The following is a 17,022-nucleotide window of genomic DNA, read 5'->3' as shown; positions in this document are numbered from 1 at the left end:
AGTGGTTGAGCATTGACCTATGAACCAGGAGGTTACAGTTCATTCAGTTCCCAGTCAGGGCACACGCCCAGTTGCAGACTCAATCCCCAGTGTGGGGCATGCAGGAGGCAGCTGATCTATGATTCTATCATCATTGATGTTTTTATCTCTCCCCACCTCTCCCTTTCTCTGAAACGAATAAAAACATATTTAAAAAAACAAACACAACATAGACTTTGGAGGTAGATATACTTGACTGGAGTCCAGGCTGTTTCATTTAACAGCATACATTACTTTGGGTGGGTCAACTAAACTTTTTAAACCTTAGTTAATTGAACTTACAAAATGGGGCAAATAATAGTCACTACCTTATATGAAAATGAAATGAGAATATGTGTAATAAACTCTTAGTCTAGTACTTACCGTATAATAAGATCCAATAAATATTAGTTAGTAACTTTTATTTTTATACTGTATTTTTGTTCACGTCAACCTTCCTATATATGGCACTCTAAGTATTCCATCTATATATATAAAAGGCTAAGCGACCGTCTGACCGGTAGCTATGATGCGCACTGACCACCAGGGAGCAGACACTCAACGCAGGAGCTGCCGAGCTGCGGTGACTTGGCAGCAGCGGTTCGGAACCAGAGAGGAGGGAGCCTGATTCTAGGGTGTGTCACTCGAGAACCACCCTCTCACAATCCGGGACCCCTCGGGGGATGTTGGAGAGCAGGTTTGGGCCTGATCCCTGCAGGCCAGGATGAGGGACCACACCGGTGCACCACGCTTCTAGTAGTGAATGAAAGAACAAGGCCCTGGAGCCAGGTTGAAATCCTGGCACCAAGCTTTGCCAACTAGATGGGCCTGAACAAGTTACTTAACTTCCTTGTGTCTCAATATTCTCATCTTAAAAATGGGGATAAGAACAGTATCTACCTCATAGCCTCTATGGGTTACGTAAAATAAACATATATGGAGTACCTGGCAGATGCCTGGCAAAGAGTAAATGCTCAGTAAATGTTAGCAATTATTAGTATTATTAACACTATTGTTTTAAGAGAAACACAGAGACCTACAGTGGGTCAAATGACCTGCTCAAGGTAACTCAGTGAAAAGGAGTTTATTAACTATCCTTTATGCTCAACCTAATCCCTTTTCTGTAATTCCAGACTCAAAAATCCAATCTAACATTAATATGTTTTAAAAATATATACCTTGGAAGAAAGGAAAATGAGGAGTTGGATGATGGTAATGAGAATAGAAAAGTTATAGCTATTGGAAGGGTAGAGCCTAATTGTAATTAACCCATTGACTCTGTTATAAATGCAGATTTGTCTAAATTTGAATAATGTAAAGAGCACTGCCTCAGGTCCTGATTAGACCAGTCTTAGCTGAACACCAAGCTTCCTGAGCTGGTGGGTGGAGACATCAGACTCCTTACAGTGGTGACCCTGCCCAACCTACACCATGTCTGCATGACTAACCCCTCATAGGCAAGTTAGTAAACCATGCAGGGCAGAGAAAATGGATATGGGAAAACTTGTTGGACAAGGAGCAGAAAGAAGATAAAGGTCAGTAGTTATTGGAATGTGGTATGAGTATAAAGTGCACTGAATTTAGGAGTCAAGATCAGAACGCTAGTCCTAGGCATGAATGCATATTACAGCTGCTTGCTAAATAGCTTTCTTTCTAGCATAAACATTTGTCCCTTACTATTTTTTATACATCCTTTATTATTTTAAGTATATATATATATTTTTTATTGATTTCAGAGAGGAAGGGAGAGATAGAAAAATCAGTGATGAGAGAGAATAATTGATTGGCTGCCTCCTGTACACCCCCTACTGGGGATTGAGCTCGAAACCCAGGCATGTGCCCTGACCAGGAATCGAACCATGACCTCCTGGTTTATAGACTGATGCTCAACCACTGAGCCACACCGGCGATGTATCCGTTACTATTTTTAATATACAGTTGACAGATTCCACATGTAAGTAGACCTGCATAGTTCAAACTCGTGTTGTTTAAGGGTCAATTGCATTTTCAAACCATGGTTAGGAATCCAAGGTTGCGGAGGGCTAACTGTAATTATATATGGATTTTCAACTATATGGGTGGTAGATGGCCCTAACCCCCCAACACATTGTTGAAAGATCAACTGTATTATTTCACTCACACAAAAGACTATATGAAACGTCAATTATAAAACACAATATTATAATGAATAATTATGAAATCACCCCCCCACGCCAAGAATTAGAAAATTACCAGTAACTTGTTTCTACTTACATATCTCATCTTCCTGCCTGGTCCCAACCCTGACAACTTACTCATTATCTCAATTTTTCCCCCAACAGTTCATTTTAATTTCTTTTTTAAAAAATTTATTGATTTTAGGAGAGAGAGAAAGAGAGAGAAACATTGATTTGTTGTTCACTTATTTATGCATCATTGGTTGATTCTTATCTGTGCCCTGACAGGGGATCAAATCTACAATCTTGGCATACTGGGATGATGCTGTAATCAACACCAATTGAACTACCCGGCCAGGCTGAGTAGTTAATTTTCAAACCACATCTTAACTGATTTCCTTACAGTATTTGACAGTTTTTCCCACCAGTGCCCAGGCCCCTCCTGACCCACACCTGACCCTCTTTTCTTGGCTTCTGCAATACTGATTGCTTGGCTTTTCTTTCTACCTTTCTCTCTCTCTAAAAATCAATGGAAACATATCTCGAATGAGGATTAACAAAAAAACAACAAAAAAGTCTCCTTTCCTTCTTATCTAAATCCATTCCCACTGAGCAACTTCTATATTTTTTATTTTGTTTCTCAGGTAAATTGAATTATACCTCAGAAGGGAATCAGAAAATTCCTCGGTCCCAAGATTCCATATAACAGAGGTAAAGGACAAGAACTCTGGAATCAGACAGCTTTAGATCTGAGTCCTGGCTCTGGCATTTATTAGCAGAATGACCTTGGGGAAATAATTTCAATGCTGAGCTCAATTTTCTCATCTATTACATGGAGAAAAGACTCAAGTCTCTCACATATGAGATTAATGACTCAATAAAATACAAATAACAGATTGACTGGGTTATTTGTTGTTACCATTATTTTACTATTGCTCTTATTAGTTTAATAATATGAAAGGAACTGAGTAGCCAGGTAGCTTCTAAAGTCTCTCCGAGCTCTAATAATTAGGATTCTATTAGGTTGCTAATGATGGGCAATTTTCTTTTTGCAAAAATATCTGAATCTTGCATAAAACTGTAACACGAGAGACCCAAGAGATTATTTCCCTGACAAACTGCATTCCTGAAAAACAACTTTGAAAAAACACTGCCAAAGAGCCAGGAGGATATCATTTTTTATCGAATACCACAGAGTTCTACCATTTTTCTGGAGCTTCCTGGTGTGCAGTGAACACAGAGAAATTCTGAAGCAAGGGGACCTCCCTCTCCTCGCCCCCCGTGATCTTTCCACATGCTTGCCTGATTTGACTTCTGGCCCATGTACCCGACTTAGGAGGGATTTCATGGTTTGGTGCATGACTGGTTTCCCTATCAGTGACCATGCTAAACTAGGGATACCTGGGATCCAGCAGACCCTGCTCCACTCCCCAGGCCATCTCTCTCACGGCATTGCTGATCTCATGACGGGACGTGTATGCAAAGCAAACGTTCAGGAAACACCTGAGAAGGAAGAACAGAATAATTTACCAAAACAGGACAGAGACTAAGGATTGGAACCACTTATTCCAGAGCACCCTTTCTCTGGAACAAAACACACCACCAAATGTTAACTGTAGACACCTCTGAAAGATCAGATTATGAATTTTAAAACTATATATATATTTTATTGATTTCAGAGAGGAAGGGAAAGACAGAGAGAAACATAATGATGAGAGAGAATCACTGATCAGCTGCCTCCTGCATGCCCCCGACTGCGGATCAAGCCCGCAATCCGGGCCTGTGCCCTTAATTGGAATTGAACCCAGGACCCTTCAGTCCACAAACCGACGTTCTATCCACTGAGCCAAACCAGCTAGGGCAGATTATGAATTTTTTATCATTTAATTTATTGGGGTGACAATGGTTAACAAAATTATACAGGTTTAGGTGCACACATCCACATCATATCATTTGTACACTGTACTGTGTTTACCACCCCAAGTCAAGTTTCCTTCTATCACCATTCATTCCCCCATAACCACCTCCCCCTCACCCCCAAGATTATGAATTTTTCCCCAAGTTTTCTTGAAATAACCATGTTACTAGCTTTGTAATAAAACAAGTATAAAATGACTCTTATTACCCTTCTAATCCTCTCCCCCTTCTATTACCAACCAGCTCTCAGAGGAAGAGAATCCACTGTGATATTAGCTGTCAAGGGCACGTACCACAAACAAGGAGACCAGAAAGGAAATGTGATGCAAAACAAATCCACTGCCAAGCATACACTATATTCCAAAGCCACACAAAATGAAGTTTGGATTCTTAAACTCTGTTCCCCTCTGCATCTGCACCACCTCCCAAGGTCATCCTATCCGTGGTTAAAGGAGTGGGACAAAAAAAGAATTTCTTGAAAGGAATTGTCTTCTGAGACAGAGATAAGGCTTGCTGCATTCCCACCCCATCCCTTGGAGGGGGCTGGGGGAGAAAGGTATATGAAATGAAGGAGGAAGATGGTAAACTGTACGAGTTGGTATACACACATACAACATAGTACTGCAGAATTGTCTCTGGTCTGCCTTGCAGATGGAGGAGGTCTCTAAGTATCTAAAACCACCCCCTCATTGTCTCTGACCAAAGATGCCTCCCAACAGAGCAGTGGTTCTCAACCTTCCTAATGCCGCGACCCTTTAATACAGTTCCTCATGTTGTGGTGACCCCAATTTCATTGTTACAAATTGAACATAATTAAAGCATAGTGATTAATCACAAAAACAATATGTAATTATATATATGTTTTCTGATGGTCTTAGGCGACCCCTGTGAAAAGGTCGTTCGACCCCCAAAGGGGTCTCGACCCACAGGTTGAGAACCGCTGCAGTAGAGGGAGTCAAAGACTAATTCAGGCCCCCAAGGGGAAATCCAAAAACTTACTGGTTGTAGTTCTTGGTGGCCTGCACAGCTTGTGCAATCAGCTCCTGGAGATCCAAGGGCAACAAATGCAGATCACCGAGGACCCGGATACATACTCCATGCTTCTGCAATTTCTCCCTGATTGGGGAAAAGGAGGCAGGGTTGGGACACAGCACCTGCTGAGCTGGAGAGAGCAGGGTGCTTAGATGACACTCAATTAGCAGTTTTTGAGTGCTTTCCTGCGTGTCAGGCACTGTCCTACATGTATTATTTCACTGCATCCCCCCCCCCGCCCCCCCCGCCCAAGAACTCTGAAAGGAGTTCACCACATTCCCCATGCTACAGAGGGAAACTGACGCTCAGATAGGATAGTCAGACAGAGACTGCCCAAGATCATACAGACATCAGTGTTGTGTCAAAACTGAAACCTAGGTCTGTTTGATTTGAAAATCCAAACTCCTTTAAAAAAAAGAAATGTTTGTTTGTTTTTTAATTGATTTCAGAGATGGGAAGAGATAGAGAGAGAGACATCAATGATGAGAAAGAATCATCCATCGGCTGCCTTCTGCATGCCCCCTACTAGGGATTGGACCCAAAACCCAGGCATGCGCCCTGACTGGGAATCTAACCATGACCTCCTGATTCATGGATCCACGCTCAACCATTGAGCCACACCAACCAGCCCAAAATACCAAGTCTTTACCACACAGGACATCGCCTAATGTGTCCTTGTTGGTAAGTTGCATTTGACATATTCTGTGCTATGTTTGTCCCATTTTTTAAAAAATATATTTTTATTGATTTCAGTGAGTGGAAAGGAGAGGGAGAGAGAGATTGAAATATCAATGATGAGAGAGAATCATTGATTGGCTGCCTCCTGCACACCCCCTCCTGGGGATTGAGCCCGCAACCTGGGCATGTGCCCCTGACTGGAATCGAACCCGGGACTCTTCAGTCTGCAGGCCGATGCTCTATCCACTGAGCCAAACCAGCTAGGGCTGTTTGTCCTATTCTGACAACTAAATAAACTCAAGGACAGGAGCTGTACTATTGGTTACTTTTGTATCTTCTGGCAAAATATAATAATCATGACATCTAAAATACTTATATGTTTACTAAGTGCCAGTCAATGGTCTAACCGCTTTTCAGACACCTGCACCATCCATCCTTACACCAACCCTGGAGGCAGATATCATTATCATTTCCCTTTTACAGATGATGACACTAAGGCACAGGGAGGTTGGGTGATTTGCTCAAAATCAGAAGCTGGTGAGTGGAAAGCCAGAATTTGAACCAAGGGAGTCTGGTTCCAGAGCCTGTCCTCCTCATCTTGACATTACACTGCCTCTATACAGCAACTCCCAAAAGGCAGTGAGCATGAACTCACTGTCACCCAACCAGCTTCTCTACCGGGAAGGCTATGGAGAAACTGAACAACTAATGTTTGGGAAATGGAAGCTTAATAACAAGACGTATACTGTAGAGTGGGGGTTTCCGGCAGGTCCTGGAGAACACTGATCCAGAGCTGAAGGCCACATCCACAGCCAATGCATCCTTTAACCCTCAACCACATTTCTTTAAAGGTAAAACAAGACCTAATCACCTATTTTTGAGAACCCACTGAAGCTACAGTAGACAAATGTATGCACAATCAAAGCAAAACATAAATAAGAATACCTAGCCCTAGCTGGTTTGGCTCAGTGGATAGAGTGTCAGACTGTGGACCAAAGGGTCCCGGGTTTGATTCCGATCAAGGGCACATGCCTCGATCCCCAGTTGGGGGGTGTGCAGGAGGGAGCCAATCAATGATTCTCTCTCATCATTGATGTTTCTATCTCTCTTTCCCTCTCCCTTTCTCGCTGAAATTAATATATATATATATATATATATATATATATATATATATATACACAGAATACCTAGATTTAAGTCTTAGTGCCAATACTTATTAGCGACCTTGCATAACCACTTAGCCTCTCTGAGCCCAAGTTTCCCTCACCCTGTAAACTGGGGTAACCATTCCTGCCATAGTCTCAGCATCGGCTAGTGTTAAGAGGTGCATGACTTGAGCGAGGTCTGTAAAGTAGAGGTTACTGCAGTCTGGCCGAAGTGATTCAATTGGTTGGGCATCGTCCTGTGCACAGAAAGGTTGCTGATTCGATTCTAGGTCAGGGCACAGACCTGGGTTGTGGGTTCAATCCCTGATTGGGGCACACACAGAAGGCAACGATGGATGTTTCTCTCTCACATCAATGTCTGTCTGTCTATTTCTCTCTCTCTCTTCCTCTAAGCATGTCCTTGTGTGAGGATTTAGCAAGCCTTTCTCTTCTCTTCACTAGGGTTTAGCTTCCTAACTAATGAAGCTGAACTAGGCCAGTGGTGTTCCAACCTTCTTTTAGCCAAGGGGTGGGGAACCTTTTTTCTGCCAAGGGCCATTTAGACATTTATAACATCACTAGAGGCCCAGTGCACAACATTTGTGCATTGTGGGGGGGTGGGGGTGGGCAGGCCTCAGCCCAGCCTGCACCCTTTAGCAGTCTGGGAGCCCTCAGGGGATGTCCGACTGACGGGTTAGGCCCGCTTCCCCGGGGAGTGGGCCTAAGCCCCAGTCGGACATCCTTAGTGCTGCCGTGGAAGCGGGAGCTGTCACTGCCGCTGCGCTTGCCAGCCATCAGCCTGGCTTGTGGCTGAGTGGGGGAGTGCACTGACCACCAGGGGGTAGCTCCTGCGTTGAGTGTCTGCCTCTTGATGGTCAGTGCACATCATAGCAACTGTTCATTCTGCTATTTGGTCAATTTGCATATTAGTCTTTTATTATATAGGATTTGCTTACTATAATTCACTTAATATAAATTTATGTTGAAAAAAGCTCCTAGATTTATTGAATTTCGAGTCTGACCTGTAGTTGCCTTGGCAGGGCCAGACCAAAATGATTTCATGAGTCTTATACAACCTGTAGGCCGGACCTTCCCCACCCCTATTTTAGCCAAAGTACTCTTTCTTCAAATCAAATCATAAACAGAACCAAACCAGCACCCATACCCCATTTTCTTTGGGTTCTTTGCACACCCACTCCTAGAACTCTGGGGTTCTATCTCACATTGTTGGAAAGCCACCACTAGGGTTTCTTCTTGCTCTGTCCAGGATTTCATAACCTAAGACTGTTTGTTCTACTACTGACTGATTAGAGTAATCTCAGCAGCACCTCTACCACCGTGTATTTTATCTTTCAGGAACTGTAAGATTGCCTCCTAACTCTCAGGCTACAGAGTTGTAGACAACAGCTCAGAGCTGGAGTCAGAAAGATCCTGTCTTGGCTCTGCCTGTCCGATAGCTGTGTGACTCAGGATACACACCTAAACTTCTCCAGTCTTTACTTCCCTCCTCTTTACAATTGGGGTGATATCTTTCTCACAGGGTAATGTGAATATTAAATGAGAATACATGTTAGGTTCAAGGCCTTATCCTATATAATAAAAGCCTAATATGCTAAGTGTCCGGTCGTCTGGTCGGCCATTCAACCAATCAAAGCATAATATGCTAATGATATGCTAAGGCAGCTCAACCACTCACTATGATGTGCACTGACCACCAGGGGGCAGAGGCTCTGACTGGTAGGTTAGCTTGCTGCTGGGGGTCTGGCCAATCGAGACTGAGTGAGACAGGCTGGACATGCCCTGAAGCCCTCCCGTGGTCCCTCCCCAGCTGGCCAACCTCCTGCGTCCCTCCCCGGCCCCGACCATGCACCGGGCTGAGGGACCCTCCCACCCAATACACGAATTTTGTGCACCAGGCCTCTAGTGAGTACTTTAAAAAGCTAAGATTAGTGTGTAGTACAGAAAAATTTGAACACCTGGAATATGCCCTCATGCCTCCATCCCCTGCCCCTTGAGTGTGAACTCTGAGCCACAGGGACTCTGCTGAGAAGCAGGGAGCAACGTCTGTGGCCCAGAGTCTCACCAACCCAAAATGGACAGAAAGAAGCCTGGCTTCTCTCCCCAGCACACTGACTCACAGGGACAGAAAAGACAGAAGTGTCCTTGGCCCAGCTCCACTGGAGCTCTAGGCTCTCTGTTTTCTCACTGTCCTGGACTGGTATGGGAAGGAGCTGGGCAGAGAATGATTATAATGAAGACTTCTGGGCAGTCTGGCTGGAAAGGGCTCCATACTCTAAAGCAAACAAACTCTCTCAATCTTCTGTGTCCCTTTCTGGCTTTGCTCCCTAAGCTTAAACTTAATGACAGCTAATAGTGGTAGCAAAGCTTCTCCATAAAGACCTCTTATGGATCATTCCAGGCCTCCCAAGAGAATATAGTAACTTTTTGGAGATGACTGCACAGCAGAAAATGACTTTTTCAATGTCTTTCTCACTCTACTCCCCTGGCCATAGCTTATTGGTCTTGAGGTGGAAATTTGATCTAAGGTGGGCTCATGAAAGGATCTAGTTCATTCTGGGCTATTCTGTGAAGCAGGGAAAGCAGCTCTGTAGAGAGAAGGAAATGTATAAAGAGGCGCTACCTAATGGATATCAATCCTGGTTTCAGTTTTGCTTAAGGCTGGTTTTACTTGTCCTTGCATTCTGTGAAATACCTCTATATCCTCAAGTAAATGCTCGCTTTGAAAAAAAGAAAAGAAAAACTAGCTTGTCATATTTGCCACTCTAGAGATCTGACTAACATTGAAAGGGTGCAAAGTTCCTTAAATAAGCTTCAGATAAGAGAGCTGAGGGATGTTAGCATAATCAATGGACACAGATACTGGGGCGGTGGGGGCTTGTCCTGGGGGGTGACAGGGGCCTTGGGGGTCAAGTGGGAAAAAGGAGACATCTGTAATACTTTAAACAAAACAAAAAAGAGAGAGAGAGCGCACGAGAGAGTGCTGAGGGTTAGGCTGGAGATCCTGAAAGAATACCCTCCCCCGCTGACAGCATCTTACTGCTCTTCCAGCAAACGGCTGAACTTCTGCCGGGCCATCTCCATTAGTCCGTCCACTTCACTCTTGGAACGTTTGAAGTTCTCAATGCTGAACGCGTACACCGTCACCTCTCGGATGCCCAGGGCCAAACACCAGTGCAGAGTCTGAGAAGGGAGAAGACAAGGAGCTAGGGCAGGGGTGGGCAAACTTTTTGACTCGAGGGCCACAATGGGTTCTTAAACTGGACCGGAGGGCCGGAACAAAAGCATGGATGGAGTGTTTGTGTGAACTAATATAAATTCAAAGTAAACATCATTACATAAAAGGGTACGGTCTTTTTTTTTTTAGTTTTATTCATTTCAAATGGGCCGGATCCGGCCCGCGGGCCATAGTTTGCCCACGGCTGACAGAGTATAAGGAAGAGTAGGAAAGGAAATAAGAGATGCCTCGCCCCGACTCAGAAAAGCATCAAGCTAGGATAACACCAATGCTTCTGTCAGAATGATGATCTAAATATGCAGAAAGCCAGCACTTAAGAGCCGAAAAATGTGAACTTAATGAGTACTAGGCTGATGCCACTGTGGTCTACTGGAAAGAACTCTCCACTGAGAGAATAAAAAACCAGGTTCTAGTCCTTGGCTCCATCATGCACTTATTATGTGACTATAGGCGAATCATTTAACATCTCTGGGCCTAAGTCTCCTTGTCTGTAAAAAGAGCCCGGCTAGCCCTAGCTGGTTTGGTTCAGTGGATAGAGCGTCGGCCTGGGGATTGAAGGGTTCCAAGTTTGATTCCAGTTGAGGGCACATGCCCAGGTTGCAGGCTCCATCCCCAGTAGGGAGCATGCAAGAGGCAGCCAATCAATGATTCTCATCATTGATGTTTCTATCTCTCCCTTTCCTTTTCTCTCTGAATTCAATAAAAATGTATATATTTAAAAAAAAAAAAAAGAACCCAGCTGGTATGGCTCAGTGATTGAGCGTCAACCTATGAATCAGGAGGTCACAGTTTGATTCCCAGTCAGGGTACATGCCCAGGTTGCAGGCTCGATACCCAGTATGGGGCATGCAAGAGGCGGCTGAACAATTATTCTTTCCCATCATTGATGTTTCTCTCTCTCCCTCTCCCTTCCTCTCTGAAATCAATAAAAATATATTAAAAAATAAAAATGCAAATAAAAAGAGATTACAATCCATCCCTCACAAAGTAGCTAATAAACAGTATAAAAACACAAGGTATTATTACTCACAACGTAACTTCATTATTCTGGTAGACAGAGAGGCCAACAGGTTATAAGAAAAAAAGCATCATTTGAGTCTGCATTTCATATATGCTATTTCAACTGATTCTTCAAACAACCCCTTGAGACTGGCATTATTGTTTTCATACCTACTGTAAAGATGATGAAACTGAGGCTCAGAGAGTTGAAGAAATGTGTCAAAAAGTCCACAGTGAATCCATTATATGAAGTTCTAAAACACAAAAACTAATGTATAGTGATACCTCTTCCGCTTTGTTTCTCTAGTTCTGTTTAAATGTCTTCAACCCCCTACCTTTAACCTCAAAGTTCCCTGTCTTAACACTAATCCCTTCATAGACATACCCACAAACCAACTCATTATCACCTGAGGAAGATTACCAGTGAGAACCCTGACGCTTGAATAGGGTCAAGCTATAGACCTTACAGGGTCTTCGCTGGTACACCTGGTTGGTATCCACCACTGACCTCACTCAAAATAGATGTCAAAAGGCCGCTTGCCTGTGGAGTAGCCACTCTGTCTCAGCGCTTCACTAATAAACTCTCACTTAAAAAAAAACAAAAGCAAAAAAGATGCCAATAGCAACAGCTTCCATTTTTTGAGCACCTCCCTTATGCCACGTTCTGTGCCATCTTTTCATTTTACCACCTTGTTTAATCCTCACATAATCTCCTGAGGTAGAGGTTGTTGCTATCCCCAATTTGCAGATCAAGAAACCAGGGTAAGAAAAAGGGAACGACGTAACTCGCTGCAGGTCAGAGAGCCAGGAAGTGGCAGAGCAGGGGTGCCAATGAGTTCTGAGTGACTCCAGCGCTTCAGCTCCTAAGCACCAGGCAAAACTATCTCTTAATTAGTCACAAAAGAGAAGCTGGATTCAACAAATTTAAAGACCTCCACACAGTATTAAAGAGAACCCCACAGCCACTTGCTCAAGGCAAAAAAATACCACTGCTCTAGCATCAGGCCATGTTCTTGTGCCAGGAAGCTAGAGGCCATGTTTCTACTCTTCTTAAAGTTAGTTTCACAAGAATTAACATATTCTGATCTCACTGTGAGCCTTAATGTTTTCCAATCTGCAGCATATATTAAGAACCATAAAATATTCATGACCTTTGCTTAAAGTGATGTCCCAGTTTGGCACTTTTCCCAGTTTAAGCACTGAAAGAATTGTGTCCTGGGAAACCCTCAGACTCAGGCAAACTAGGAAGAGCAGTCACTTTACTATTGCTCCAGAAATGTCACTTCTTAGAATTTATTCTCGAATAGTACTATTTATCATGTCCAATAATAGTGGAGCAGCTAACAAACTGTCAGCTCTTTATGATGATAAAAGGCTCTACAGTCATTAAAAAGTGTAGTTAAGCCGAAACCGGTTTGGCTCAGTGGATAGAGTGTCGGCCTGCGGACTGAAAGGTCCCAGGTTCGATTCCAGTCAAGGGCATGTACCTGGGTTGCGGGCACATCCCCAGTAGGAGACGTGCAGGAGGCGGCTGATCGATGTTTCTCTCTCATCGATGTTTCTAGCTCTCTATCTCTCTCCCTTCCTCTCTGTAAAAAATCAATAAAATATATTTTTTTTAAATAAAAAAATAAATAAATAAAAAAGTGTAGTTAGAAAGTATATATATATCAACCTAGAAAAATACTTGCCAAAATGTCAAGTAAAAACAAGGTTATTGAAGCTATAGATGGAATTTTATAAATGTTAGGTCATGTTAGAACAAGTTACAAGGACTCGGATCAGGCACAGAAAAAATAAACTGTTGATGGGTTAAAGGTGGTGAGAGATGGCAATTTTGTTCTTATTTCTAATATTTTGTGATGTGTCTGGATGATTCAGTTTTTTATTAATGTTGATATAAGACCGATAGCTAGCAAGCAAGCAATAAAACAAACAGCTATACAAAACAATAAATAAAAAGAAAAAAAATACTCTCACACCACAGCAAACTCAGGTTTTCTAGCTATAATCCAATTTTCCGCACTGTTCACCTTGGGTTCTGCCACCCATACCTACCTCAGCCAGCTTGTTGAAGCCCTGTGAGTGGCCCTCATGATGCTCCACTTGGCACTTCTTGGCATAGCGACGGTTCCCATCCATTATAAATGCAACGTGTTTGGGTATTGGGCCTGCCTGTGAAGTGAGAAGACAAATGGTGAACACATCACATACTCTTCAAAGATAAAGGAAGACATTACACCCTGAGCCGAGAGGCTTGAGCTAGATGACAAAAGCCCTGAGGAAGGGAATTGGGTATTAAGCAATTTACTTATTATTTGTTTATTTGTTTAAAGATTGATTTTAGACAGGGAAAAGGGGGGTCAGGGAGAGAGATGGAAGAGAGAGAGAGGGAGAAACATCGATGTTAAGAGAAATACATGAATCAGTTGCCTCCCTTATGCACCCAGACAAGGGATTGAACCCACAAAGTAGGTATGTTCCCTGACCAGGAATCAAACCCACAATCTTCCGGCGCACGGGACAATGTTCCAACCAACTGTGCCACACTGACCAAGGCTACTTGTTATTTTTTTTAAATATATATTTTTATTAATTTTAGAGAGGGAGAAAGAGAAGGAAACATCAATGAAAAGACAATCATTGATCAGCTGCCGCCTGCCTGCCCCAGTAGCCCGCAACCTGGGCATGTTCTGACCGGGAATGGAATCGTGACCTCCTGGTTCACAGGTAGATGCTCAATCACTGAGCCACGCCAGCTGGACCAAGGTTACTTATTTTTATTTATGTGTTTATTAAGCACTTATTACATGCCAAGCACTATTCTAGGCTTTCTGTACCTCACCTTAGTCTTTTTATCATACAACTCTATAAAGTATAGAGTATGAGCTTCATTTTACAGGCGAAAAAACTGAGGCTCAGAGCGGTCAAGTACCTTGCACAAGTCACAGCTAAAAGGCAAAGTGGAGATTTAAACTCGGGTTTTGTCTTTTAACCATATGTTTTTAACCACCACTTTGATTTCATTAGTCTCCAACTGGAAGGCCCAGAAAGGACATTGACAGTGTGGTTGAATGGAGGGGGCATTCTCCACATAAAAGAGACATTCACTCCTGAGCGCTGATTGCTGACACACAGAAATGGGGCCTAATATTGTTGGATCTTCTAATTTTACAAAAGATGCCATATATCAGGAGTTTTATAAAAAAATTCGTGCAAGGGGCTCAGCCCTCACAGCCCCAGCTGCCTCAGCCGGCCCTTCACAGCCTCGGCCGGCCCTGGCAGCCCCAGCTTCATCTGGAAGGTCATCCAGAAGGATGTCTGGACGGTCATTCTGCTGTTCAGTCTAATTAGCATATTAGCTCTTTATTATATAGGATTAAAAGTCAGGAGTCACTTCAAAACAAACAAATGACATTTTGGGGGCTGAAGAAAACTTGGTATCTGGTTCACAGCGGCCCTTTGCTGTCTACCACAGCAAAAATCACTCCGTAGCCTATTTCCGTCACAGGAAGGGCTCTTCACAAACTGCTTCCCCCACACCTCTCTGTCATTTTCTACTTTTGTCTCCACATGCAATCCTTTTTTATTTTTCCAGTAACATTTTATTTATTTATTTATTTATTTATTTATTTTTACTCTTGACTTTATTTTAAATTTTGTTTTATTGCTTAAAGTATTACAAAGAGTATTAGATATGTCTCCTTTCCCCAACCCTCCCCAGCCCTTGACATTCCCCCGGCCTCCCCTATCCCCCAGTGTCTTAAGTCCATTGGTTGTGCTTACATGCATGCATACAAATCCTTCGGTTGATCTCTTACCCCCCTCCTCCCGCCCCTGCAGCCCTTTTTTTAAAAAAATGTTTTTATTGATATCAGAGAAAGGGAGAGAGATGGAAACATCAATGATGAGAAGGAATCATCAATCGGCTGCCTTCCGTTCGCCCCCTCCTGGGGATCAAGCCCACAACCCTGGCATGTACCCCGACTGAGAATCAAACTGTGACCTCCTGATTCATGGGTCACACCAGTGAGCCACACTGGCTGGGATCCACACGCAGCCTTTAAAAGAAATGCCAATCATCTCTTGTTCTTCCCAACACATGACTGCAGTGGTTGCCTGAGGAGATATTTCCATATCTTGGCCTGCCTGAGTAACCTTGGTATTTGTGTGCTAGTGTGTGAGTGAGTATAAGGCTTACTGACTCATAAATTCATTGCTACCCACGACTTGACAGTCTGTGGCTGAAAAACAAATCCAAGCTGACTAGCTTCCTCTCAAACCTATCCACATGCAGAGGATATAACATTGTTGTGAATCTTAAGAAAACAAGCTGAGGGAAGGTTTAGGAAAGCAAGGGAGAGTATAGGAAATAGAGGGACTGCAGTCTTCAAATGGCTGAAAGTCGGCCCCTGTAATAGTAGTAATTAAGACCTGCTATAGGCTCTCTCCCTCTCGGGAGCAGGCCCACACCTTTCCATCCAAGTCTTCCTCCCCGACAGGCGCAGTACCTTTACCCTTCTCTCTCCTAAGCTCCAAGGACCCGCACTTTTGCCTCCAGAACTTCTTTCCTGAGCCCATTTCTTCTACTGCTCACTTCTACCTCCGTGACCTTCCAAATAAACTTTCTTACAGTTTGAAAAAACACATGCACCTACTAGACATTGAGTTTAAATGCTGTCTATGTATGCTTCACTTAATCCTCAAAAAAAACCCACATAAAGTCACATGGTTCATAAAATGATAGACTAGGACTTCTGTTGTTTTGTCTGTCCCCAAAGCTAAAACTCAATCATTACAAAGAAAGATTAGTTATTTTCTCTAAATCCAGAGGATAGCATTAGGAATAAGAGTTAAAAGTTTCAGGGAAATAAATTTCACTTCTCCATAAGGAAAACCTAATAGTCTATGCTGCCCAATGATATTAGGACGTGGATTTCCTGAAAATATGAGTTAGGACAATAATCTGGCAGAAATGCAGACCTAGAAGTTACCCTGAATTGCTAAACTCGACTCAGCATCGTGGATTACTCAATCCGAATAACAGGTTATGATACAAGATGACACAACTGACCAGGTCAACTGGTGCTGTGGGCTCACCTTTATGATGTTGGCACAGAACCGCTCCCACAGCGACAACTCTCCTTCTTTGATCCATGACATAGTTCTTGCCCGAGCGGAAGGTAAGCCCAGAATAAGAAGATATCAACTGGGCAACCTTGGATAAACAGAAAGAGAAACAGAAGCCACCAAGGCTTGCAAACAGCTACGGCTGACGTGCAGGGACTCAGCGGGCAGTGGAGAGCAGCCAGCATTCGAGTCCAAAGACTGGCCAAGCCTCCCATCTTTCCGCCCGGAATCGACAAAGAAGCCAACGAATGGGACCTGCGGGGCTGCGGTCTTTCCCTGCTTCTCCTGGACGGGGGACCTTCTTCCCTTCCCCTTTCCTCGGCGTGGGCACTGGCTTTTCCCGAACCTCTAAGTCTGCTTCCTGCCGCATCAGTGCCTCCACTCCGACCCTTCCCCGCTTCTCCCTTCTCCATCTTCCCCCAGGCCGTTTCCCACTCCCGCTCCCGCTCCCATGTACGAATCCCTTCGACTGTCATCCCCGTTACCTCCTACCTCAGGGGTCTCCCAATTATTTATCCCCTCGCTAGTCTGTCCCCTCTCATTCCCGCGGCTGCCTCCCCGTCCAGTCACCTCTCCTCTCGTGAACCGCTAGGACACAGAACCCGCTCGGCTCTGCCGGCGCCTTCCAACTGCCCAGAGGACCCACAGGCACTTCCTCACGACGTGGCGCTGGAAGATGACGTCATCACCG

General features: G+C 43.8%; 1 protein-coding gene across 2 annotated transcripts in view; it reads right to left on the bottom strand.

Annotated features, from left to right (window-relative positions):
• DHDDS (dehydrodolichyl diphosphate synthase subunit) overlaps nt 1-17,022 on the bottom strand; it is a 29,918-nt gene extending 12,896 nt beyond the window's left edge. For both annotated transcript variants that reach the window (XM_036348023.1, XM_036348025.1), the window contains exons 1-6: nt 16,902-17,022; nt 16,302-16,419; nt 13,260-13,376; nt 10,005-10,147; nt 5,091-5,207; nt 3,576-3,677 (exon numbers count right to left, since the gene is read on the bottom strand). In XM_036348023.1, coding sequence (XP_036203916.1) covers nt 3,576-3,677; nt 5,091-5,207; nt 10,005-10,147; nt 13,260-13,376; nt 16,302-16,364 — 542 coding nt within the window. In that variant the 5' untranslated portion in view covers nt 16,365-16,419; nt 16,902-17,022. The remainder of the gene's footprint in view (nt 1-3,575; nt 3,678-5,090; nt 5,208-10,004; nt 10,148-13,259; nt 13,377-16,301; nt 16,420-16,901) is intronic.

Source organism: Myotis myotis, unplaced genomic scaffold (assembly GCF_014108235.1).
Source record: "Myotis myotis isolate mMyoMyo1 unplaced genomic scaffold, mMyoMyo1.p scaffold_m19_p_2, whole genome shotgun sequence".
Lineage (NCBI taxonomy): Eukaryota > Metazoa > Chordata > Mammalia > Chiroptera > Vespertilionidae > Myotis > Myotis myotis.
This window is presented reverse-complemented; position numbering and strand designations above follow the sequence as displayed.